General features: G+C 41.5%; 1 protein-coding gene across 3 annotated transcripts in view; it reads left to right on the top strand.

Moving 5' to 3' along the window:
- MED14 (mediator complex subunit 14) overlaps positions 1-24,167 on the top strand; it is a 74,649-nt gene extending 50,482 nt beyond the window's left edge. For 2 of the 3 annotated variants that reach the window (XM_082865248.1, XM_082865246.1), the window contains 10 exons: positions 1,816-1,956; positions 3,516-3,627; positions 6,623-6,754; positions 8,734-8,916; positions 9,833-10,068; positions 12,054-12,233; positions 12,332-12,439; positions 18,546-18,671; positions 19,097-19,289; positions 21,902-24,167. In XM_082865248.1, coding sequence (XP_082721374.1) covers positions 1,816-1,956; positions 3,516-3,627; positions 6,623-6,754; positions 8,734-8,916; positions 9,833-10,068; positions 12,054-12,233; positions 12,332-12,439; positions 18,546-18,671; positions 19,097-19,289; positions 21,902-21,975 — 1,485 coding nt within the window. In that variant the 3' untranslated portion in view covers positions 21,976-24,167. The remainder of the gene's footprint in view (positions 1-1,815; positions 1,957-3,515; positions 3,628-6,622; positions 6,755-8,733; positions 8,917-9,832; positions 10,069-12,053; positions 12,234-12,331; positions 12,440-18,545; positions 18,672-19,096; positions 19,290-21,901) is intronic. The other variant, XM_082865247.1, reaches the window with a different exon arrangement.
- The last annotated feature ends 1,731 nt before the right edge of the window (positions 24,168-25,898 follow it).

The following is a 25,898-nucleotide window of genomic DNA, read 5'->3' as shown; positions in this document are numbered from 1 at the left end:
TTGTGCATCTGGCTCCCAATATTTGGCAAGTCAAATAAGAGAAGGAAACTAGTATTCTCAGCATTCAGTATGTAAACTTTAATCTCTATTTTTAGTGTGGTACCCCTGCTGTCAATTGATCCTAGAGGTCCCCCCCTGCCCCCAATCAGAGACCTTCCACCTGGGTGGTAAAGGTCAGCCTAACTCAGTGGGAGTGCCAGAGGCTCTGGAGGGTTTCACTACTGTCTTTAAGACGTTTCACCCAGTCCTCTGCTCTTAGTCTGTTTCATTTCCATTTCCAGGGGTATCTGATGCTGCCAGTTCCTGTGTATCTTGGAGATCTGGATGGAAATAGCTTTGCTTCTTGGCTTTCCCCACTGCTTGCTTAAGAAGAAACTTCCTCACATCAGATAGTTCAGTTACCACTCAACCATCTGCTCTGCAACCTCCTAGAATTTATTGCTATTTCTCTCTTATCCCATTCTTTTTGTCTTGGTGACTTACTGCTTAAAAAAATTTTTTTAGGAGCTTCAGTGGGGTGTTGAGAGAAGATGAAATGTGTGTTGTGAATAATCTATTATCTTTAATTAGAAATCAGACTTTGTACCTTTAAAAGCTTTTCAGTAATTCTGATAAGCTTGTAATCTATATTTTTGAAGATTGGGAAGGTGGAGCATATTAAAGAGAATCTGGGACTTCCCTGGTGGTGCATTGGTTAAGAATCCGCCTGCCAATGCAGGGGACACGGGTCCGAGCCCTGGTCCAGGAAGATCCCACATGCCGTGGAGCAGCTAAGCCCATGCGCCACAACTAATGAGCCTGCACTCTAAAGCCCGCGACCCACAACTACTGAGCCCACGTGCCACAACTACTGAAGCCTGTGCACCTAGAGCCCGTGCTCCACAACAAGAGAAGCCACCGCAATGAGAAGCCCGCGCACCGCAATGAAGAGTAGTCCCCACTCACCGCAACTAGAGAAAGCCTGCACGCAGCAACAAAGACCCGACACAGCCAAAAATAAATAAATAAATAAATAAATGAAATTTACATTAAAAAGAAAAGAGGGGCTTCCCTGGTGGCGCAGTGGTTGAGAGTCCGCCTGCCCGTTCAGGGGACACGGGTTCGTGCCCCGGTCCAGGAGGATCCCACATGCCGCGAAGCGGCTGGGCCCGTGAGCCATGGCCGCTGGGCCTGCACGTCCGGAGCCCGTGCTCTGCAACGGGAGAGGCCGCAGTGGTGAGAGGCCCGCGTATCGCAAAAAAAAAAAAAAAAAAAAAGAGAGAATCTGTTCTTGAGACACAAATTCTGGTAGCCTTGCTTAATTTTAGATGACATAACCTATAAAACAAGACTGTCCCACTCTTGATGTTTAAGATTAAGTCACGTAAAATAAAAAGGGAAAAGGTGGCTTAGTTTCTTTATTCAGCTTTCCTCTTTCATATTTTCTGGCTTAAAAAGTGAGAACTCTCACTAAATAGGAAGTTTTCCGAGTCATTGAAGTTACTTATATGCCTACCATACAACTTTTTATTCTTTTCCACGTTTTTGATTCAGAAATTAATAAGAACTTCTTTCTTCAACTTTTTGCTCACATAATAACATTGTAACTTAGATGTTATTTTTATTGTTGTGTTTAACTTTTCCTCAATTTTCCCCCTTTCTTCAAATTGATCACTCTCTCTTCTAGGTTGGCCTAACAATAGTGGCCACGTGTCAAACTTATATTTCAGATAATGGACATAATATGTTTGTTTCTGTTAACACATTCTCAGTGATTAAGAATATCTTACTAAAGTTAGGTAAAATAATCTAAATTTTACCTGTTTATATCCATAGACATTCCTGAATATGTTTGTTGACAGCAATCAGGATGCTCGAAGAAGGTCTGTAAATGAGGATGATAATCCCCCTTCTCCCATTGGAGGAGATATGATGGATTCTTTAATCTCACAACTCCAGCCACCACCCCAGCAACAGGTGATGTCTAGCTGCCATTCCAAACGGTGTCATATTTGTGTTACGTAACAGGTTCCATAGGTGGCTCTGCTTCTTTGCTGAAAGGCAAGGAGGTCCTGGGTGGACCCGAGATGCCCAAGAAATTCATATGAAGAAATAGTGACAGAGGGAGACAGGAGGAGGCTTCTAGTGATGGGAAGTAAATAGTACCAGAAACAGCATTAACTTCAGACTCCCGCACTTAAAATAATGTCAGGTGATCACCCATGTGGTCACAAAAGATGATGTCCAAATGGCCAGTAAGCACAGAAAAGGTGAACAGTGTCATCTGGCATCACAGAATTATACATTAAAGCCACAGTGAGATAATACCCCCATACCCACAGAAATGTCTTTAAGGAAAAGAAAATTGATAGTCCTTGCCAACATTTGGTATTAGGACCATCTGAAACTCTCATTTACTACTGGAAGGTGTATAAAATGGTACAGCTACCTTGCAGTGGTGTTCAGCATTATTCCAGAGTGCTAAGGCTGAACATTATGCATGCCTGATTTAACAGTTCTACCTTGGGTATATATGCAACAGAAATGCAGCCAAAGAACACAGGAATGTTCATAGCAGCATTATTTACGCAAAACATTGTAAACAACCCAAATATCCGGCAACAGTAGAATGAGTGAGTAAACGGGGGTATATTCATACAGTGGAATACTTCACAGAAATGAAAAAAGCTATTGCTGCATGCAACGAAATGATGAATTTCACTGACGTAATGTTGAACAAAAGAAGCCAGACGCTAATGAGTACATTCAGTATTTACATGAGATGCAAAAAACAGGCAAAACCAAGCTTGAGTGATGGAAGTCAGAGTTTGGGGAGGCGACAGAGACTTGGAAGGTGGGTGAGGGAGGCCTCTGGGGTTCTGGTACTGTCCTTCAGTATCTTGATCTATGTGGCAGTTACATTTATAGAAACTCATCAGACTATACATTTAAGAGTCGTGTGCTTTATGTGATTCATACCTCAAGTTAAAAAAATAGACTAGGAAGAATTACATTGTCATTACTGGAGATGAAGGTGAAGGTGAGTAGAGATCAGGCTGAACTACCATATTTCACTGACTCTAAAACTCCACCAAAGGCATTGTTTTTATGTACCGCCCGAAACAACACTGCCAGTGCAACTACGACATGCCATGAATTGGAAGACACACGCTGATTTCAGAGATGTTAAAATATGGGGAAAATTTATCGTAGCATCAGTCAAATGGTAGATAAATAATATAGATAAGTCAGTTATATGGTAGATAAAATGAGCAAACAACATCTTGGGGGCTATAAGCAGTGGTAGTGCAAGGTCAGGAATGAGAATGTTGCTATTTTTAAAACATTTTGAAAGGAAGTTTTTTAAAACTTGCATTATTGATGTGAATTTTGGGCATTTTCATACCTCACCTTTCCTATTTGGTAACCAGTGATGTGTGTAAAAGTTAACACTGTAGCTCTTTATTGGGGAAAGCCACACTCACATAACCTGCATGGTTGGCCATTTTACCAACATGGAATGTTCTTCTTTTCAGCCATTTCCAAAGCAGCCAGGATCATCAGGCGCTTATCCTCTAACTTCGCCCCCTACATCTTATCACAGCACAGTTAACCAGTCTCCCTCTATGATGCACACACAGTCTCCAGGTAAGATATTACTTATTCTCTTGTTGTGTTCAACTTTCAGATCCAAAATAGACAACACGCATACACACACGCACACACACCGTGAGAAATACTACAGATGTAGCCGTAGCTGTCAGAGGGAACTGCTTTGCTAGTCCGTGGCTGGATACTTGCCATTCATTCATTATGGCAGGGTTGTGAAATCTATGTTCATGATTCAGGAGCACTTTTAAAAGGTTTGAGTTAAGTGGAGTTGTCACCCAGAGCCAGACTCATGGCGCCACTCCAAGAATCACAACGTGATCTATGTCAGAGGTCGACACGCTAAGGCCTGTGGGCCACATCCTATCCACCACCTGGTTTGGTAAATAGTTTCATCGGAACACAGCCACATCCATTTATGTAGTGTCTGTGGCTGCTTTCCCGCTACGACGACCGGTTTCAGAAAAGCCCCCTTACAGAAGGAGTTGGCAGAGCCCAGGTGTATGTGAACAGTGCCCCACCTCAGAGTCAGGCAGGCCACAACCTGCCTGTCTGAACAAGATGGCTCTGTTGGCAACCCCATGAAGTACGCTGTAAAAACTGCTGGAGAGGGACTTCCCTGGCGGTCCAGTGGCTAAGACTTTGCCTTCCGATGCACGAAAGTGCAGGTTCGATCCCTGGTCGGGGAGCTAAGATCCCACATGCCTCGCGGTCAAAAAACCAACATACAAAACAGAAGCAATATTGTAACAAGTTCAATAAAGACTTTAAAAATGGTCCACATCAAAAAAAAAAATCTTTAAAAACAAATGGCGGGAGAATGCCAAATTTTGACTTTTAACAGAACAATTAATTCGTTGGTTTGTCTTAAGTGGCTGCTCTGTGTCTAATGCTGCACGGTGCTGGGGGTCAGCAGTGAGCCCGATAGCAGTCCTGCTTCTCGAGCTTACCTTCTAGCAAGGAGCACTGGTATCGGATTTTTAGGGTAGATGAGCCCTTCCCTGCTCATCAGAGACGGTGGGACCCCAGGTGAAGACTTGGAAGTCATTGTCGTGTCATTGAAGGCCCCTGAACCCTGAGCTGGTGGGAGACTCAGACCCTGTGAAGCTCCGACAGTAGACAGTGTGGGAGCCTGAGGAGGAGCAGCTGGGGAGCAAGGGGGAGAACGGGAAGCGGGGTCCCAGCACCCGAGGGGAGGGAGTTTCTAGGATGTGGGTTGAGACTGGTTTCGTATAGAAGGAAGGAGAGATGATGATTTTGAAATAATTTTAGTAGCAGACAGGTATATAGTGCTTCCTGTGTGCCAAGCCCTGTTCTAAGCATTTTACCCATTTAAGCCCTAGGCATTAAACGGGTAATGCCTAGGGATTAAACAAATTAAACGAATTCGTTTATTCCCTAGGGAATAAACGGTTAAACGAATACTGAGGCATGGAGAAGTTAAGTCACTAGTCCAGATCACACAGCTGAATATGTAAATATAATACTTAAAGGTTAATCAAGTTGCTTAACATGTATTGAATATCAGTATGTTACTATTGAATTCATACTGTATTGAATTAGTACTGCATTAGATATTAATAGAACATTAAAAATATGAAATTCTCTTACATAGTAGAGAATTTGAAAGCTGCTGGTATTGAGGATAGTCATGGTAATGTAGCAAGTATTTTAATGTTGCACTGATAGTTTTGATAGCCATAGTTCCCACCCTTCATCATCCTAAATTAAAGCTAGTCCTGTGGCTAAATACCATCTTTAAGCTCATGTCTCCGAGTTTTTTATAGCTCCATCTAGGCCTCTCCCCCAAACTCGAGTCCTGTCTTTTCCAGCTAACTATTCAGCATTTCTATGTAGATGTTTAGTCAACATCTGAAACTCAGCATGGCTGAAACTGAATTCCTAACACCCCCCCCCGACCCTGCCCTGTGCTGCTTCTCCCATAGGCACTGCATCTCAGCAGGTGGCAGCTTCTTCCTTCCTTCCTGTTACTTGGGCCAAAGCTGTAGGAGTCGTGTTGGACTCCTCTTTCTCTCACACCCACAGTCAGTCAGTTACCGAATACTGTCAGCTCCATCTTCAGAGTTTATCCAGAATCTAACCACCTTCACCATCTCAGCCTTCACCCTTTCCCGGGTCATTAGCCATCCCTCACCTGGGTAATTGCAGTTGCCTCTAACTGGTTTCGCTGCCTCCTGCCCTATAGTCTGTTTTTCAACAGCAGCTAGAGTGATCCTTCTGGAACAGAAGTTAGGTCATGACTCCTCTGCTCCAGACTCTGCAGTGGCCTCCCATCTCATTCAGGGTAAACCCTAAGTCCTTAGAGTGGCCTACAAGTCCCTGTGTGATCTGGGACCCTCCTCCCACCTCTCTGACCTGATTGTCTTCCGTTCCCCGCTCCCCGCCTTGCTCACGCTGCTCCAGCCACACTGGCCTCCCCCTGTTATTTATAACTGCTGCTACCATTGGGGCCTTTGCACTAGCTCTTCTGATCCTTCACTTCATGTCTCAGCCCACATAGCCCCTTCTCAGAGAGGTCCCTGGTTGCTCTATATAAAGAACAGCACCCACCTCCACCACTACACGATATAGCCCCCTTACCTTGCCCTGTTTTTCTCCATAGCACTTAGCATAACCTGACATATATTTGTTTGTCTTTCTCATTACACTAGAATATAAACTCCATGAGGGCAGGATTTTTTGTCTCCTGTTAACTGCTGCATCCCCAGTACCTATAACAATGCTTGGCATGAAATTGATGTTCATGCCTACTTGTTGAATGAGTGAGTGAGTGGATAAAAAAGTACACTGGCTTTTTTTTTTAAACATCAGTCAATATAAGAGCTAGAATTTGGACCCCATGGAATTGATGTCTCTCTTTTTCCATACTGAAATTGTTCCAGTTTTTCTTTGTGCTACTTATGGGAGCTTTACGACTTGTTTCTTTAGTCTGTAGAGAGTCTTAACTCGGGGTCCTTGGACAGGACATAATATGTGTCCTGCAAGATCATCTATAATTATTTTCCTTTATTAGGAAATCTGCATGCCGCCAGCTCCCCCAGTGGGGCTTTGAGAGCCCCATCACCAGCATCATTTGTTCCAACTCCTCCCCCTTCCTCGCATGGAATCTCAATAGGACCAGGGGCCAGTTTTGCTAGTCCACATGGTGAGTCCATACCGGAAATTGCTAGAACATAAGAGTTTGATGTGAAAGTAGTTTTTGATAAATAAGTTTTTGTTAAATAAATTTTCTTTTTGCAAAATTAGCACTTGTGTATTGGGGAAATAGCGAAAGAAAGTACGTTTTTCCTGGGAATTCCCTGGTGGTCCAGTGGTTAGGACTCCGCGCTTCCACTGCAGGGGGCCCGGGTTCGGAACTAAGATCCCACGTGCCGCGGCCAAAAATAAGAATACGTTTTTCCTAATCACACAACGAAGAGATCTACCAGTCAGTCTGTCTGCTTCGCACTCTCTCTCCCCCTCACTCGGCCTGTCACGCACCCCCGCTTGCCTGCCTGCCCGCCCACCCAAATCTCTGTTGCCCTATCTTGCTCTCTACCCATCTTCTTCTCTCCCCTTAAACACCACCCCCCCACACACAAAATTGGGACCCTACCATATGTATTGTTTTGAGACTTGAATTTTTTAACTCAAAAATTCTATTTTGAATTTGTTCAAAAAGAGAAAGAATAGAAGAGGTAGCCAGTGAGGTGTTTCCTTTCGAGTCCACCAACCACCTAGTTCTTCCTCCCAAAGGCATTTAGTGCTACTGATTTCTCGTGCATTCTTGGAGGGACGTCTTATGCGGATTGTTCTTCCCCCTCCCTTTTACACACATGGCAGCACACTGCACACCGTCTTCGGTGCCTTACGTTCGTCACTTAACTGTATCATGAATCCCGTGCCAAATCTGAACATAAAGAGCTTCCTCAGGTTTTACAGCTGTGTAGCATCTGTGATTTTCCTCTTTACTATTAATATTTGCAGGAACATTTCTGTCAGTAAAAACTACACCGTCATACTAAATGGCTTCATAGTATCCCCTTGTCTGGGCATACCATGATTTAACCGCTCTCTTATTACGATACGTTTAGAATGTTTCTATTTTTTCACAACTGAAAATGGTGTCTTCTCTGCTCGCAGGATTATCTTCTTAGGTAAGTTCCTAGAAGTGGAATTGCTGTCTCAAAGGGTTTGAGAAATTCTAAAGCTTTTGAAACATACTGCAAATTGCTCACCTAAAAGGCCGTACCAATTTCCTCTAGTATTGTACAAGAATGTCTGTTTTCCTGCATCATTGCCAACAAGGGGTATTGTGATTTTTTAAAATCTTGGTCATTTTGATAGGTAAAAAATGGCATATTACTGTTCGATGTGTGGTTTTTTGATTATTAGTGAAGTTGAACTTTTTTTTATGTTCATTAGTCTTTCGTGTTTCTTATTTTACACCTGCCAGTTTATATCCTTTGCCTATATTCTTGTGTTTTTTTCTTACCGATTTGTAAGATTTCTAAGTAAGGAACATTTATTCTCTGATATATGGTAGAAGTATTTTCTCATTTTGTCATTTGGTTACAAAGAGGTGTAAATAAGTTAAAAGTATCTGCAGGGTGAAATTTAAATATCAGATTGTTCAGGAGGTCACTGCTTTCAAAATTTGATTCTTGGTGCATTTCTTAGTCACTGTACCCTTTACTAAATAAAGAAAATGGAAAATTCCCTCTCTTCAGCCTTCTCTGAGTAGAATGAAAACGTAATTTGTCAGGGTTAGTTTAAAAATACAAGATTTCTACCCTTAAAGGAGCTTTGAGATTTTTTTGCTTAATATTTTCAAACACAGTGTTTGTTATATAGTGTAAAGTAGATTGTTACATATTACACATCTTGGAGCTTGTGTAAAGGTAAATTTTATCCTTTCTCAGTATTTTTTTACCTTCCTAATTTTTTTTATCATGTTCAAAAGTACAAAAACTACACCAAATAGAGATTCAAATGTGCCATGTGCATCAGGCTTCAGTGAAATATCTTACTGAAAGACAAAATATCACCACGTGGGGTTTAAGCATTTGAATGTTGTCAGCTATTTAATAGCTTTTCAGCTATTAAAATATAGGTTTTGAAAACCATTTGTTTACTTGTTTACAGGAACCCTGGACCCTAGTTCTCCATACACTATGGTGTCACCAAGTGGACGAGCAGGGAACTGGCCAGGGTCTCCTCAAGTGTCTGGCCCCTCACCAGCAACACGCATGCCTGGGATGTCACCAGCCAACCCATCACTACATTCTCCAGTTCCAGATGCTTCTCATTCCCCTCGAGCTGGAACAAGTGAGTGTCATCGACACTTTTATGTTAGCTTTTAGAATAACATAAATGACCTGTTTTAATCATTCTATCCTCAACCTCACATTTGAAAGTCATGACTTAATAAGGATACTCAGTAACTTAAACTTTTATCCATTTAGTAAATTAGTTGTAACAGTAGTTAAATTTGTAAAAGTCGGGCAAAATGTAAGAAAGGAGAATGTCTCCTCCAGAAGTCTTCTGAGGTGAACCCTGTACCTCTGTTAGGACTACTAACTTAGCTGCACTACTAGACCTTAAAAGATACCTAAAGGTAGCTGACAAGGTTATGCAAATTAACACAGAAAAGAAGAATTGTACACATATGTTCATTAGCTTTTGCCATGTGACTTTTAGTGGCTTAAAACAACAATCATATGTTCGCTCGCTGTTCTGCAGATTGGCAATTCGGGCTGAGCCCCGCTGGGTGATTCTTCCAGGCTCTGCTGGGCTCACTCATGCATCTGTGGTCAGCTCCTGGGTTGGCTGGGGCCTGGCTTCTCTCTGCTTCTTGTGGTCTCATACTTGACCGTGGGCTTGCTCACCTGGGGCTAGACAGAATTCCAAGAGAGTCAGTAAAAGCCTAGGCCTGCAGCTGGCACTGTGTCATTTCCACTGCGTTCTGTAGGCCACAGCAAGTCACAAGGCCAGCCCAGATCCCAAGTAAAGAAGTAGACCCCACTCCTTGAAGGAACTGCTGCAAAGTCACACTGCAAGGGACCTGGCTGCAGGGAGGAGAATAACTGTAAGGAAACTAATATGTGATTGTTAACACCACAGGGAGTAACGGAAACAGTATGGATTGCTATAGAAAAGTAAAGGTGTTTAATAAAAGCAAAACAGGGAACAACGAGATTGTGTGTATTTGTAAAAAAAAAAATGACGTTTTCCTTCCCAAAAGGTTCCCAAACGATGCCCACAAACATGCCTCCACCTCGTAAACTACCTCAGCGCTCCTGGGCGGCCTCCATCCCTACCATCCTCACTCACAGTGCCTTGAATATTTTACTGCTGCCCTCTCCAACGCCAGGCCTCGTGCCCGGCCTAGCAGGTAGTTACCTTTGTTCTCCGCTTGAGAGATTCCTTGGATCCGTCATCATGAGACGACACCTTCAAAGAATTATTCAACAAGAAACGGTATGTGGGTACCTGCTGAATTCCTAAGTGGTGATTGTCAAAGCAGGTGCTAAGTTGCTTCCTAGAGTAGGATCTGAACTGAAGTGCTATTCCCTCACCTCCTTTAACCAGCCTGTTAGCATTATGTTTTGCCCTCCACCCTAGCATTAAAAATGGATCCACTATTTTCTTTTCCATTCTTACATTAACAAATTCCTTCACTTATAATTTGCCATACTGTGGCTATCATGGACCTGGGGATAGGTCCCCACGATACCGTAGAACAAGTGCACCCAGGATCTGACTTGGTAGAGAATAGCATACGAGGAACTATTTGCCCTCTGGAATGCTTCTGCAGGCAGGCTGAATCGGAATCTGTGATCATGAAATTATTTATGATCACAAGGATGAGCGCTACTTTTTACATACACGAGCGATTGGGGATTTCCATGGCGGTCCAGTGGCTAAGACGTGCTTCCAGTGCACAGGGCCTGGGTTCGATCCCTAGTCAGGGAACTAGATCCTACATGCCGCAACTAAGACCTGGCACAGCCAGAATAAATAAATAAATAAATAAGTATTTTAAAAAAACACATGAGCAACTGAATTGATTTAAAACTCTTACAGAAAAAGACTTCTGTCCTGTGGTGATACCCTTAGGAGACAGTTCAGAGTTGAGAGCACCAGTTCTATAGTCAGGCTACCCCAGTTTGTAGCCAGGCCATGCCACTGGCTGCTACGAGCTTCGGCACATTTCTTCACCTTTTTTGATAATAGTAGATAGTAGTATCTACCTAACTCACAACAGTTGTGGAAATTTGAGATAACGTCATATAAAACCTTTACATAATGTTTTGGTATTCAGTTACATATTATTTATAATAATTATTATTGATATTTATGTTAATGAGGTAGAATGGTGAACGTTTAAAATAGCCTCACCACAGATGGCGCCAAGCTATTTTGCAACCTTTATATTCAAATTTGAAAGAAAGAAAAGTTTTAACGTCAGTTGAAATAAACTAGCATTCAAAAGTAATCATCAGACCTGTGATCTAGCCTCACCTCTGCCACTTAAAAGCCACGTAAGCTTTCAGCCCTTTGAACCTCATTTTGCTCATCTGCATAATCAGCATATTAGGCTAGTGCAGAGGTCAGTAAACTATGGGCCTGGAGGCCAAGTCCTGCCCTCCACCTGTTTTTGTAAAGTTTCATTGGAACACAGCCACACGCATTCAATTGCATATTGTCTATGGGTGGTTGCAGCAGAGACCATAGAACCTAAAATATTTACCAAGCCCTGGACTAGCATATCGTCCCAGTCCAGATCTAACATTTTGTAATTGAACTCTTTATTCTTTTTTCCTACTGGATCTTTTTTTAAAAACTTATTGTGGACAATTTTAAGCATATACAAAAGTAGAGAGAATTATATAATAAACCTGTCTGTTCTCATCACCCACCATAGTTTCTTTATCATCAGATTTCTAATTGGTGTCCAGATTTCCCAAGTTGTCACAGGTTTTACCATCTGAATCAAAATCCATACATGTTCTTAAGTCCTTTCTAAACAATAGGTTCCCCCTCCATTTCTCATTAGATAATGTATTTGTTGAAGAAGCCATATCATTTGTCCTGTGGAGTTTCTCAGTCTGGATCTTGCTGATCGCATCCCTTTGGAATCATCTAACATGTTCTTTTGACCTCCATATTTCTGTAATATTGATCAACCCTGTGGATCTGACTACTGAATTCAGGCTCAAGCTGGTTGTGGTTTTGATAGGTGGTGTTATGTTCTTCCATCAGGAGACACATAATGTCTGATTGCCTCTCTTTGCTATATGGTTAGCAATTGCTGGTGCCCAGTGCCTAGATACCTTTTTGTGGAACAGGTACCAACTTAGTTGTTTTCCTTTTGAAACATTTCTCTAGTTAACATTTCCATTTTCCCTTTGACTTACATATTATTTCACATGTTAATCTGATGCATGCTTCTTGTTTTTCAGCTACAGCTGATAAATTCCAATGAACCTGGAGTGATCATGTTTAAGACTGATGCGCTGAAATGCAGAGTAGCCCTTAGTCCCAAAACCAACCAAACACTTCAGCTGAAAGTGACACCCGAAAATGCAGGACAGTGGAAGCCTGATGAACTTCAAGTTTTAGAGAAATTCTTTGAAACAAGAGTATGTGTTTCTTAATGCATAATTTTAATACAGTCGGTGAAACAGAGGAGTCAAGGTAGAATGAAGAGTAACTTAACTTGCTTTATTTATCCTTGTAGGTTGCAGGACCGCCATTTAAAGCCAATACATTAATAGCTTTCACCAAGCTGTTAGGAGCTCCTACACACATCCTCAGGGACTGTGTGCATATTATGAAGCTAGAGTTGGTAAGTTACAGAGACACACAGACTTTTCTAGCCAGGTCGGTCTGAGGAGGTTGGAGTTGGTGGGAACAGTAATATGTTGGTTTTCACCCATTTATGTTATGTACTTCATTTTTCTCTTGCCTCCTTAATTTTTAACTTAAATTTTATTTGTCTTTGGGTAGGTAACACAATCCTCTTATATCTTTTGAATTTAGAACAAGGTAATACAGTGGGAAATTTCACATCCATCCCTATCCAGCCATCTAGTCCTCCTCCCCACAGGCAATCCAAGTTATCAGTGGCTTCTCTCTTATAAAAAGATACATTTAATATACTCTTCCTACTCCCAGATCATGAAATAATCCTCCCGTGGCTTCTCCTAATACTGTTACAGAATCATTTTGTAAACTACTTATATATTTGATCCATTTAAAATATATCTTGGGGTCAAACGGTGAGGTATGGGTCCAATTTTTTCAGATGCCCCCAACTGCCCTAATACCATTTATTGAAAAATCTGTCCTTTCTGTGGAGATTTTTTTTTTTTTTTTTTTTACATCTTTACTTGATTACTGTAGCTTTGTAGTATAGTCTGAAGTCAGGGAGCCTGATTCCTCTGGCTCCGTTTTTCTTTCCCAAGATTGCTTTGGCTGTTCGGGGTCTTTTGTGTTTCCATACAAATTTTGAAATTTTTTGTTCTAGTTCTGTGAAAAATGCCAGTGGTAGTTTGATAGGGATTGCATTGAATCTGTAGATTGCTTTGGGTAGTAGAGTCATTTTCACAATGTTGATCCTTCCAATCCAAGAACATGGTATATCTCTCCATCTATTTGTATCATCTTTAATTTCTTTCATCAGTGTCTTATAATTTTCTGCATACAGGTCTTTTTTTCTTGATGAGTCTGGCTAATGGTTTATCAATTTTGTTTATCTTCTCAAAGAACCAGCTTTTAGTTTTTTTGATCTTTGCTATCGTTTCCTTCATTTCTTTTTCATTTATTTCTGATCTCCTCTTTATGATTTCTTTCCTTCTGCTAACTTTGGGGGTTTTTGTTCTTCTTTCTCTAATTGCTTTCGGTTCAAGGTTAGGTTGTTTATTCGAGATGTTTCCTGTTTCTTAAGGTAGGATTGTATTGCTATAAACTTCCCTCTTAGAACTGCTTTTGCTGCATCCCATAGGTTTTGGGTCGTCGTGTCTCCATTGTCATTTGTTTCTAGGTATTTTTTGATTTCCTCTTTGACTTCTTCAGTGATCACTTCGTTATTAAGTAGTGTATTGTTTAGCTTCCATGTGTTTGTATTTTTTACACATCTTTTCCTGTAATTGATATCTAGTCTCATAGCGTTGTGGTCGGAAAAGATACTTGGTACAATTTCAATTTTATTAAATGTACCAAGGCTTGATTTGTGACCCAAGATATGATCTATCCTGGAGAATGTTCCATGAGCACTTGAGAAAAATGTGTATTCTGTTGTTTTTGGATGGAATGTCCTATAAACATCAATTAAGTCCATTTTGTTTAATGTATCATTTAAAGCTTGTGTTTCCTTATTTATTTTCATTTTGGATGATCTGTCCATTGGTGAAAGTGGGGTGTTAAAAGTCCCCTACTGTGAATGTGTTACTGTCGATTTCCCCTTTTATGGCTGTTAGTATTGGCCTTATGTATTGAGGTGCTCCTATGTTGGGTGCATAAATATTTACAATTGTTATATCTTCTTCTTGGATCGATCCCTTGATCATTCTGTAGTGTCCTTCTTTGTTTCTTCTAATAGTCCTTATTTTAAAGTCTATTTTGTCTGATATGAGAATTGCTACTCCAGCTTTCTTTTGGTTTCCATTTGCATGGAATATCTTTTTCCATCCCCTCACTTTCAGTCTGTATGTGTTTCTAGGTCTGAAGTGGGTCTCTTGTAGACAGCATATATATGGGTCTTGTTTTTGTATCCATTCAGCCAGCCTGTGTCTTTTGGTGGGAGCATTTAGTCCATTTACATTTAAGGTAATTATCGGTATGTATGCTCCTATTCCCATTTTCTTAATTGCTTTCGGTTCGTTATTATAGGTCTTTTCCTTGTCTTGTGGTTCTTGCCTAGAGAAGATCCTTTAGCATTTGTTGTAAAGCTGGTTTGGTGGTGCGGAACTCTCTCAGCTTTTGCTTGTCTGTAAAGGTGTTAATTTCTCCATCAAATCTGAATGAGATCCTTGCTGGGTAGAGTAATCTTGCTTGTAGGTTTTTCTCCTTCATCACTTTAAATATGTCCTGCCAGTCCCTTCTGGCTTGCAGAGTTTCTGCTGAAAGATCAGCTGTTAACCTGATGGGGATTCCCTTGTGTGTTATTTGTTGTTTTTCCCTTGCTGCTTTTAATATGTTTTCTTTGTATTTAATTTTTGACAGTTTGATTAATAGGTGTCTTGGCGTATTTCTCCTTATATTTATCCTGTATGGGACTCTCTGTGCTTCCTGAACTTGATTGACTGTTTCCTTTCCCATATTAGGGAAGTTTTCAACTATAATCTCTTCAGATATTTTCTCAGTCCCTTTCTTTTTCTCTTCTTCTGGAACCCCTATAATTCGAATGTTGGTGCGTTTAAAGTTGTCCCAGAGGTCTCTGAGACTGTCCTCAGTTCTTTTCCTTCTTTTTTCTTTCTCCTGCTCTGCAGTAGTTATTTCCACTATTTTATCTTCCAGGTCACTTATCCGTTCTTCTGCCTCAGTTATTCTGCTATTGATCCCATCTAGAGTATTTTTAATTTCATTTATTGTGTTGTTCATCATTGCTTGTTTCATCTTTAGTTCTTCTAGGTCCTTGTGAAATGTTTCTTGCATTTTGTCCATTCTATTTCCAAGATTTTGGACGATCTTTACTACCATTATTCTGAATTCTTTTTCAGGTAGACTGCCTATTTCCTCTTCATTTGTTAGGTCTGGTGGGTTTTATCTTGCTCCTTCATCTGGTTTGTGTTTTTCTGTCTTCTCATTTTGCTTATCTTACTGTGTTTGGGGTCTCCTTTTTGCAGGCTGCAGGTTCGTAGTTCCCGTTGTTTTTGGTGTCTGTCCCCAGTGGCTAAGGTTGGTTCAGGGGGTTGTGTAGGCTTCCTGGTGGAGGGGACTAGTGCCTGTGTTCTGGTGGATGAGGCTGGATCTTGTCTTTCTGGTGGGCAGGTCCACGTCTGGTGGTGTGTTTTGGGGTGTCTGTGGGCTTATTATGATTGTAGGCAGCCTCTCTGCTAATGGGTGGTGTTGTGTTCCTGTCTTGCTAGTTGTTTGGCATGGGGTGTCCAGCACTGTAGTTTGCTGGTCGTTGAGTGAAGCTTGGTGTTGGTGTTGAGATGCAGATCTCTGGGAGATTTTCACCATTTGATATTACGTGGAGCTGGGAGGTCTCTTGCGGACCAGTGTCCTGAAGTTGGCTCTCCCACCTCAGAGGCACAGCGCTGACTCCTGCCTGCAGCACCAAGAGCCTTTCATCCACATGGCTCAGAATAAAATGGAGAAAAAGTAGAAAGGAAGAAATGAAGAAAGAAAGAGGATAAAATAAAATAAAATAAAGTTATTAAAATAAAAAATAATTATTAAGAAATTTTTTTTTAAGTAAAACAATAAAAATAAATACGGACGCACAGAACCTTAGGACAAATGGTGAAAGCAAAGCTATACAGACAGGGCTTCCCTGGTGGTGCAGTGGTTGAGAGTCCGCCTGCTGATGTAGGGGACACAGGTTCGTGCCCCGGTCTGGGAAGATCCCACATGCCGTGGAGCGGTTGGGCCCGTGAGCCATGGCCGCTGAGCCTGCGCGTCCGGAGCCTGTGCTCCACAAAGGGAAAGGCCACAACAGTGAGAGGCCCGCGTACCGCAAAAAAAAAAGCTATACAGACAAAATCTCAAACAGAAGCATACACATACACACTCACCAAAAGAGGAAAAGGGGAAAAAATAATAAATCTTGCTCTCCACGTCCATCTCCTGAATTTGGGATGATTCATTGTCTATTCAGGTGTTCCACCGATGCAGGGTACATCAAGTTGATTGTGGAGCTTTAATCCGCTGCTTCGGAGGCTGCTGGGAGAGATTTCCCCTTCTCTTCTTTGTTCTCACAGCTCCCAGGGGCTCAGCTTTGGATCTGGCCCCGCCTCTGCGTGTAGGTCGCCGGAGGGCATCTGTTCTTCCTTCAGACAGGACGAGGTTAAAGGAGCAGCTGATTCAGGGGCTGTGGCTCACTCAGGCGGGGGGGAGGGGGGTGCGGGGAGGGGTACCGATGCCGGGCGAGCCTTCGGCAGCAGAGGCCCGCGTGACGTTGCACCAGCCTGAGGCGCGGCGTGCATTCTCCCGGGGGAAGTTGTCCCTGGATCACGGGACCCTGCCAGTGGCGGGCTGCACTGGCTCCCCAGAAGGCGGTTGTGGAGAGTGATGTGCGCTCGCACACAGGCTTCTTGGTGGAGGCAGCAGCGGCCTTAGCGTCTCATGCCCGTTTCCGGGGTCCGCGCTGATCACTGCGGCTCGCGCCCGTCTCTGGAGCTCCTTTAAGCAGCGCTCTTAATCCCCTCTCCTCCCGCACCAGGAAACAAAGAGGGAGGAAAAAGTCTCTTGCCTCTTCGGCAGCTCTAGGCTTTCCCCCCCCCCCCCCGCCCCCCGGACTCCCTCCCAGCCAGCCAGCCAGCCGTGGCGCACTAGCCCCCTTCAGGCCGTGTTCACGCAGCCAATCCCAGCCCTCTACCTGCGCTCCTACCGAAACCCGAGCCTCAGCTCCCAGCCCCGCCCACCCCGGCGGGTGAGCAGACAAGCCTCTCGGGCTGATGATTGATTGCCGGTCGGCACCAATCCTCTGTGCGGGAATCTTCCCGCTTTGCCCTCCGCACCCCTGTGGCTGCGCTCTCTTCCGCCGCACTGAAGCTCCCCCCCTTCCGCCACCCGCAGTCTCCGCCCGCGAAGGGGCTTCCTAGTGTGTGGAAACCCTTCCTCCTTCACAGCTCCCTCCCACTGGTGCGGGTCCCATCCCTGTTCTTTTGTCTCTGTTTATTCTTTTTTCTTTTGCCCTACCCAGGTACGTGGGGAGTTTCTTGCCTTTTGGGAGGTCTGAGGTCTTCTGCCAGCGTTCAGTAGGTGTTCTGTAGGAGTTGTTCCACGTGTAGATGTATTTCTGATGTATCTGTGGGGAGGAAGGTGATCTCCGCGTCTTACTCTTCTGCCATCTTCCCCCTCTCTCCCTCTGGGGAGGTTTTTAAATGCCTCTTCTTTCCTATGAAAGTATACAGTTATATAGCTGGAATCCAGATGGCAGCTAATTTTATTTTTCCAGTCTTGCAGTAGGCCTTTCATTTTAATGTTTCTAGCATTGCTTTGGGTAATTCCAAATACCTCATTCCTGTTTTCAGTTGGTGTTTTATTATTAATATTGGGACGGCAGTGTTCTTTTGCTAGTAGTGTCAGCATTTGGCTTCTGCTCTGATAGGCTATAGGAAACATTATTTATGTTAAAAAAAATCCATTTGAGTTTTTAAAGGAGTAAATATTTATGTCACTAAAAAAGCTCCAGTAGATATAGTTTAAAATTATTAATGCAGTTTGTTTTAGGGAAGGAGTTGGAAATGAGACTGAGAAGTCTAGATTGGCACCAGTTAAGCGCCTTGAATGCCAGTGTTGGTCCTTGGGGGGTGAGGGGGGCAGCATGGATCACTGCATGTCACTGAGCATTTGTCAGCTAGATTAGAACCATGCTCTAGGACATTTGTCTGGCAGTGGTGTAAGGATGGATTGGGAGAGGCAGCCAATGGAAGGGACCATTAGGGGGGCCACGGGAGAAGTAACGGAGCCCTGAGCTCAGTGGCATCAGTGAAAATAGAGAGGAGGGAACAGATGTCAGAGACACCGAGGAAGGAGAACCCGCAGGCCTTGGGAATTAATGAAGTGGGAGGGAAGGAAGGTGAACATATCATGAATCCAGAGCTGACTCTTCAGTTAGGACCTTCATGTGTATATTTCCTTTGAGAAAAGGCAGGTTATCAACTTTATGATCTACTGATAATTGAGTATAAAATTCCCTCTAACCTTTCAGGCTCCTACACTAGAATATAATTTTAAATGTTCATATGACTTTATCATAGTTTTTTTTCTTTTCAAAACAGTTTCCTGACCAGGCAACACAGCTAAAATGGAACGTTCAGTTTTGCCTGACGATCCCTCCCAGTGCACCGCCAATTGCACCTCCTGGGACACCTGCTGTGGTGCTGAAATCCAAAATGCTATTTTTTGTAAGTACCACCTGGCGTGCACATGTGTTTGTGTGTGTATGTGTGTGTGTGTGTGTGTGTATGGGTGCAGGTGCGCAGAGCTTCTGAGGGAGACTCCATTTGAGGATAACAGAGCATCTTTTGGGTACCTACAGAAATTACCTGTTGCTGCCAAATATAGGCCCAGATCCCTTAATTGTCAGTTTAGACCTCACATAACCTTGGTTCCTTTAGTAAGGAATATATTGAACTAGGTAATTGTGTGACACAGTTGCATCTTAATCATAATATTTAGTTGTTTGTCACTTTTCTTGTTCTATTTAATTTTCTTTTACTTGTATCTTAATCTGACAGTAGAGTAAATGATAGTACTTTTGATACATTTACATAAATATTTTGTTTTCTTACTGTGTTTTTATTCTCTTTTGTTTGTGTTGTGTCTACAGCTTCAGCTAACTCAGAAAACATCGGTCCCTCCCCAAGAACCTGTTAGTATTATAGTTCCAATCATTTATGACATGGCTTCAGGTACCACCCAGCAGGCAGACATTCCCAGACAGCAGAACTCTTCTGTTGCTGCTCCCATGATGGTCAGCAACATTCTGAAGAGGTTTGCAGAGATGAACCCACCACGACAAGGTACATGACAAGTAGATGATATTTTATTGCATATATGTTATAAACGTTCTTTTGAGAGATCCCCCTTCTCCCCTCTGCTCCCTCCTTACCCACCTTGCCCCCCAGTCCTAGTAGTAGAGCTCTGGTTGCTGTGGCCCTCTTAATGTCTGCCTGTCGCTTTCTTCCTTTCTCACTGGTTCTTCAGTTTTGTCCATGTCTCTGCTGCCTGGACTTTATTTTTGTCAGTGATTTACTATTGGGACTGACCCAGTTGCTAATGCCAGAAGCTTGTATTTATAGCACACGTTGCCACAAAGCCCTAGGTTAGGATGATAGAATTTTCCATGGCTGTGAATTCCTGCCCCACCATCGATACCTGCCACTCTGTACATCACCAAGTTGAAATGCATGTTGGTTTCTCCTATTTCATGGTTCGGTCATGAATAGAATAATATCACTCAAACTTCTGTATCTTCTAAATGTTTTGTGAAGAATAAAAGCTGATACAAATGGCATCACTGCTCCTTGGGCTTCTTATATAAGTGTTAGGCGGGTGCAAGTGAACCTTTTCACCAAGTGCACAATGAAGCTCTCAAACTGAACATTTTCGAAGAGACCAGAATGATTCTGGTAGATAAACAAGGTCCCTTCAATACCGGAGTAGCCTATGCTTAACACGGAACTTCTGGCAGTGCTAAATTTTTTACTATAAAACATAAAGCTCAGCAAAGAGAACTTCTCTTCCATTCTGCTTATGTCTAACATTAAGGAAATTAAATTAAAATTTGCTTATTTCTAATATTAAGGAAGTCCTCTGTATCTTTCTGTTTAGAATAGTATGATAACAGAATTAATTTTTTAAATGAGGGAAAGTTGTTCTCTGAAACATTTTTTAGGTACCACAGTGTCAAAATTTTACTAGACACAGGAATCATGGGAGAAATTATATTTTCAGCTGTTTGTTGCCCCATATTGTATACATAGACAAGTTCTCACCTACATATAGTTTATAAGGAACACACTGGGCAGTAGAGAAGGGTGTGCTTCTTTTGTTGTAATGCTTCTTCCACTTCTTATAATTTTCTGCTTTCATCCTTTGACTTCTCTTCTTTCAGCTCAGAATAGGTCCTTCAGAATCAAAGTTTAAAGCTATCAGCATTTTCCAAGTAGCAGTTCAGTGTAACTTTGATAATAAACACCATTCCTTCGCAAGCAGATGACTATCAATCATTATTATGTCTCATGGAATTTAAAATTTAAAGGAAAGAATGTTTGATCCTGTTGGGATCGAGCAAGTTTTTCTCCCTATCAATAACGAAAATGTGTTTTTTAAAAAATAAAAAGTTGTAACTTCTTTTATTTAAGAAATTGTTGCGATATTTTGGAAGTATATTTCTTTTTTTCTTTTATTTGACCTTAGACTGGTTGAACCTTTGGATTTTTCTTTCTGTACCTTAATTTTCCAGTAGTTGGAGAGAAGGTTGCAGTGACTTGCGCAGGATCACTGCACATCCTGCCCTTTGCCGGAAGGCCATTATTCAATTGAGGTCTTCACTTCCTTCGCTCTCAGCCACTGTAGCGTTAGGCCATGCTCTAGGGAAAGGACCCGGTTTGGGGTTTCTAATATTTACAACTGGTTTTGGTTTATTGTATTGAAATATTTGAGATACGTGTGTGTGTGTGTGTGTGTGTGTGTGTGTGTGTGTGTGTATGTACACATACACACACATACACACAATAAGTAAGAGGCAGGGTGTTTCGTTCTTTGAGCAAAGGGGAAATTGAGAGGATGAATCATTAACCTCCCCCAACCACCCCCCCATACACACGCACACAGACGAATCTTGTTTTGGGATTGTTGGTGTGCTGTACTTTAGCCGCCCCTCCCCTCCTCCCAAACTCATCACTTCCTCCCCGGTGAAGGAGGAATCATTTTATTTTTGTATTAATTGATTTTAACCTTGAACTCCAGAAGTTGATCAATTCCTGGAAATTTGAGGGAGACTCCAATAGATGTCATAGACCTGCACTGTCCAGTATAACTGCCACTCTTCACATGTGGCTATTTAAATTTATTTAAAATCAAATAAAATGTAAAATTCAGTTCCTCAGTCACACTGGCTATATTACAAGTATTCAGTAGCCACAGCACACATATAGAATATTTCTGTCATCACAGAAGGTTCTATTAGTGCTGTCGTAGACATTTTTATCTGGCCTTTAATGCAACATCAGAAGGACACGATTGATGTTGTTAACTAATATATAAATATAAAATTAGATCTTGCATTAGATTCAAGAAAAGGTCGTCAGGAGCCTTGAAGTCCGACTTCAAAGTCTTATCCAATGCTCCAGTGTTTCTGTAGAGAAACTCTAGGCAGATTGTCTTAAATTCAGATCTAACTGGGAGTTGCCCAAAATGTCTTCATGATGAAAAAAACAAAACCCAAACCAAGTATCATCTGATACTTAACGCTTAATCCCCTATAATCCGTGCAGTTAAAATCTAGTCTTTTGTTTTGGTCTTTAAAGTTCTTGCTAATCTTAGACTTAATTACCCCTACCCCCACCGGTGTGTTAACATCATCTTTCCTGTATTGCGAATAGCTAATGACCATTTTTCTCTGTTGCAGGTGAATGCACAATATTTGCCGCTGTTCGTGATTTAATGGCTAATCTTACACTGCCCCCTGGTGGGCGTCCATAGATACTATTGTTTTTAAACCAGGAAGGCTGACAAAAGAGACAAAACAACAAAAACAAAAAATCTGAATTCAGCCTTCAGTTTAAAAAAGCAAAAGGACTTTTTTGACTTTGAGAGCTGACTATTCTAAAGTGGCAAAAATTTTCAGGGTGCACTTCTTTCATCAAAAAGACCATCAATCTTTTGTATAGTGAACTTGTATAGTGTGTTTAAATGGGACACATTTCAAATGAGGTAATACGTCAGTGTCCGCTTGCCAGTAATAGATTTAATATTCTGTTTTATACTATAAAATTATGGAAATGCCAAATTTGTTTATTTAATTGTTTTCTTATGTTTTGGGTGTAATAGTCCTTTTTGGGGTTTTGTTTTTTAAGGCAGGTCTGTCACTTTTGAATACTGTAGAACTGTGATAAACTTTATATTGAAGCTGTATTTTAATATGACCGCTTTGAATCCTTACATGAAAATGTTCTGGGAGTTGTTATAAACACATCCCAAAGAAGCAATATTTAATAAAACTAGGTTAAAAAAAGTGACCCCTCACTTGTGTGTATATCAGCTCTGTAGACTTCTCAGGGCCTCCCTTCATCTTTAACCTGGTGGGGCCAGTAATTAATTTCTAATAATACATGTCTGAAATTTGACCAAAATATCTTTGTTTCAAGGTTAATTTATTTTCCTTAAACATTCCTAATTTGACTGGTGGTTAACATTTAGGACCTTGGTTGTCTTTCAGTGTAGGATTTGGGTAAAAAAGAAAGAACCCAATCTTTGAGAACAAACAGTGAGTAGTTCATATTGATCAAGGATCCCAAATACTGCAGTCATTCCCTGTTGAGGATGTGGGAACTTTTCTGTTAGGCAAATTTAGTTTACAGGATACTTCTGCATATAGCATTACTTAGGAAACCAAGAACTTGAATGCTCTACCCTTGCATGAAATTTCTGTGACGTCTCTTTATCTTGATTAACTTCTCCCCCTTGCCTTCCCCACCAGAATTGGGGTGGTTCTAAACAATCCCAATTTAATTTATTGTCAACAAAATGATGAAATGTTTTACCTGGAAGAAGCCTGGTGCAGTGCACTCACTTGGAAGAATCCAAGACCCAGGGTCTGTCCAGGGTCAAATGGAGTTTCTGTTACACATCTCAGCAGAGTTTCTGTTCGGAGCACTGTGCTGTCTCTCCCAGTCCGTCGGGAACTTTTTTAAGCTTCAAAGAACATGATCCAAAGCAAAGGTCTTCTGGAGACTTAATGTTATTTGGGAAAGTTTTTTAAATGGTAATACCATGCTGAGTTATCTGATCACTGTTATACGTGTTCTCCATGAAATTTTAGATGCTTTATCTAATTCTACTTTAAGATGATTTAATTGAGCTTCTGTGACTATCAACTGCCAAATTCTAGCTTCAAGCATCTCATTGCAGTTAATATCTGTTCTCAACTTTGCTTGATTCTCCATTCATTTCTGGTCAGAACTGAGGCCTTCTTTGCCTTTCTTCTATGTCTTATTTCTGCCTTCATCTCCTGCTTCTCACCCAAGTCTGCCACTATGCAGAAGCAGGTGACTAAACTTTCATCCTTCCCTTAACTTACCTTTTATCCTTCTGTTTTTGGTTCACCTTACAATGGTAATCACATCAGTTTGGCAGTCTGAGATGTCTTTTATCAAGGGTCAGCCCTTTCCTATTTGGAGCTGAATCCTTTCTTTCATGTAGAAATCTACATGTATATACAAGAAATGTATTTTTATCTGCAGGATAATATTGTCTCAAATAATTTTATTAATAGAGTCAAATTTTCAGGCATTTTCCCTTTTAATTGTGGTTTTGAAATATTAATTGCATTTTTAAACATGATACAGTCAGTGGATACTTTGTTCCTTATTATAAGTCATCTCTGAATGCATTGTGCAAATCAAAAGATAGAATTCAGTGAACAGAATTTGCTTTTGATGCTTATGAAGAGAAAACCCATGGATGTGAATTTTGATATCACGCTTGATACTTGGAATTGATGCATACTTTATTACAGCTTGAAAACACTGAGCATTTGAATCTTAGATTTCATCACAAACTATGTCTTTTGCCTCTTCTGTTAACCGAGTTCAATCGAAGGGACTGTATGCCCATAGGGATTTTGCCTAATAGGTGGTTTGGGTCTGTAGTGTATTTCAATGTGACTTTAGAAATTTCAGTAATAAATAAAATTCATACAAGTTTCAGAGAACTACCAACTCTCTAGTTAATTTTCATGAAGATGTTTTGGCTAGTAGTCTGGTTTATTATTAGCTTAACCTTGAAGAAATTGGTCCTGATTTGCCACATTCTTTTTTTCCATCTGCTGAAATGAGGACTCCGCGCTTCCAATGCAGGGAGCCGCGGGTTCAATCCCTGGTCGGGGAACTAAGATCCCACGTGCCGCGGCGCGGCCAAAAGATTAAAAAAAACAGAATGTATTAGAAGTATTTTCAGAATTAGAGAGGAAGAAAGCGAAAACTTTAACAGAACATATCAAGTTATTAATAACAGGAGCGCTGAACTTCGTTTGAAAACTAACACTGAGTGAGCTAAGTGCAAGCATAAACTAAAATATACATGATTTTAAATTTAAACACCACTAGTAACTTTACTATGTTGTAGTTAACACAGTAACCTGTTCAGCGACGAGATACTAAATAGTCTGTTAGTCGTTTTTGGGATCATGGTTAATTTGATAACTTCAAGAAATATAATTTTGCTATTCTAAATCTGGGTCCAATTTCAACATAAAAAAAGATATTCCTGGGGCTTCCCTGGTGGCGCAGTGGTTGAGAGTCCGCCTGCCGGTGCAGGGGATGCGGGTTCGTGCCCCGGTCCTGGGAGATCCCACGTGCCGCGGAGCGGCTGGGCCCGTGGGCCATGGCCGCTGGGCCCGCGCGTCCGGAGCCTGTGCTCCACAGCGGGAGAGGCCGCGACAGTGAGAGGCCCGCGTACAGCAAAAAAAAAGAAGAAAAAAAAAAGATATTCCTTTCTTTCATGGTTTCTTCCCCAGAAGAAATACCTATTACATTTTACTTTAATCCAGTTTACTATCATCCAAGTGTTCCTGATATAAAATCAATACACAGAAAATGATAAGAGAATTTATACTCAGGGAACTTAAGGGACAGAAAGGAGAGATGTTCATGTATATTTCATTGTTCCCTGTGGAATTTCCTTTTTCATGTGGTTTCATGGGAATGGACAGTTTGTCTCAGGGAATGATTTGAAATTTACTTGGGATGGATTTACTGTCGAGGTTTTTAAGAAAAAATTAGCAGAGGCCAGCCAGCATTGTGCTGCAGAATTCCAGGAGGCTATGATCTGCTCACGGTTTTCTATAAATTGCCTCCATTTCCGGGTGGCCAGTGATTTGTTAAAATACTTTGCCCAGGAATGACTGATTGATGAAAGGGCACGTTTAGGTCAATATAAAATAATAGCTAATATTTACTGAGAGCTTACTATTGCCCGGCACTAAGTATTTCAGACTGTATTTAATTGTCACAACAACCCAACAGGGTAGGCCTCCTTTTACCGTGAGTAAACTGAGGCCTGGACAAATGAAGTAATTTGCTGAGATCAAATTAAGATTGCTTAAGATCAAACAGCTAAGAAGCAGCATTTTGAGTCCAAAGCTGACACTCCTGAACACTGCCACTTCGCTGTGAAACAAAGTCAGGGGAAGGCTTCAATGTTTAGGCTCTTCCCTCGGGGCCTTTTGACTACACACAACTTTAAAATGTTTTCCAAGCTCAAGAAGCTCACTAAAAGCAACTAAAATTGAGATGACCTCTTGTCATTCGGAGTCGACAAGCCATCGCCTTCTGACCCTCATGGCACTTATTTGGAACTTAGATTACCTTATGCAAGGAGCTCTAATTATCATATAACCAAGAGTA

The sequence above is a fragment of the Leucopleurus acutus genome (assembly GCF_964270905.1).
Source record: "Leucopleurus acutus genome assembly, chromosome: X".
NCBI classification, from domain to species: domain Eukaryota; kingdom Metazoa; phylum Chordata; class Mammalia; order Artiodactyla; family Delphinidae; genus Leucopleurus; species Leucopleurus acutus.
This window is presented reverse-complemented; position numbering and strand designations above follow the sequence as displayed.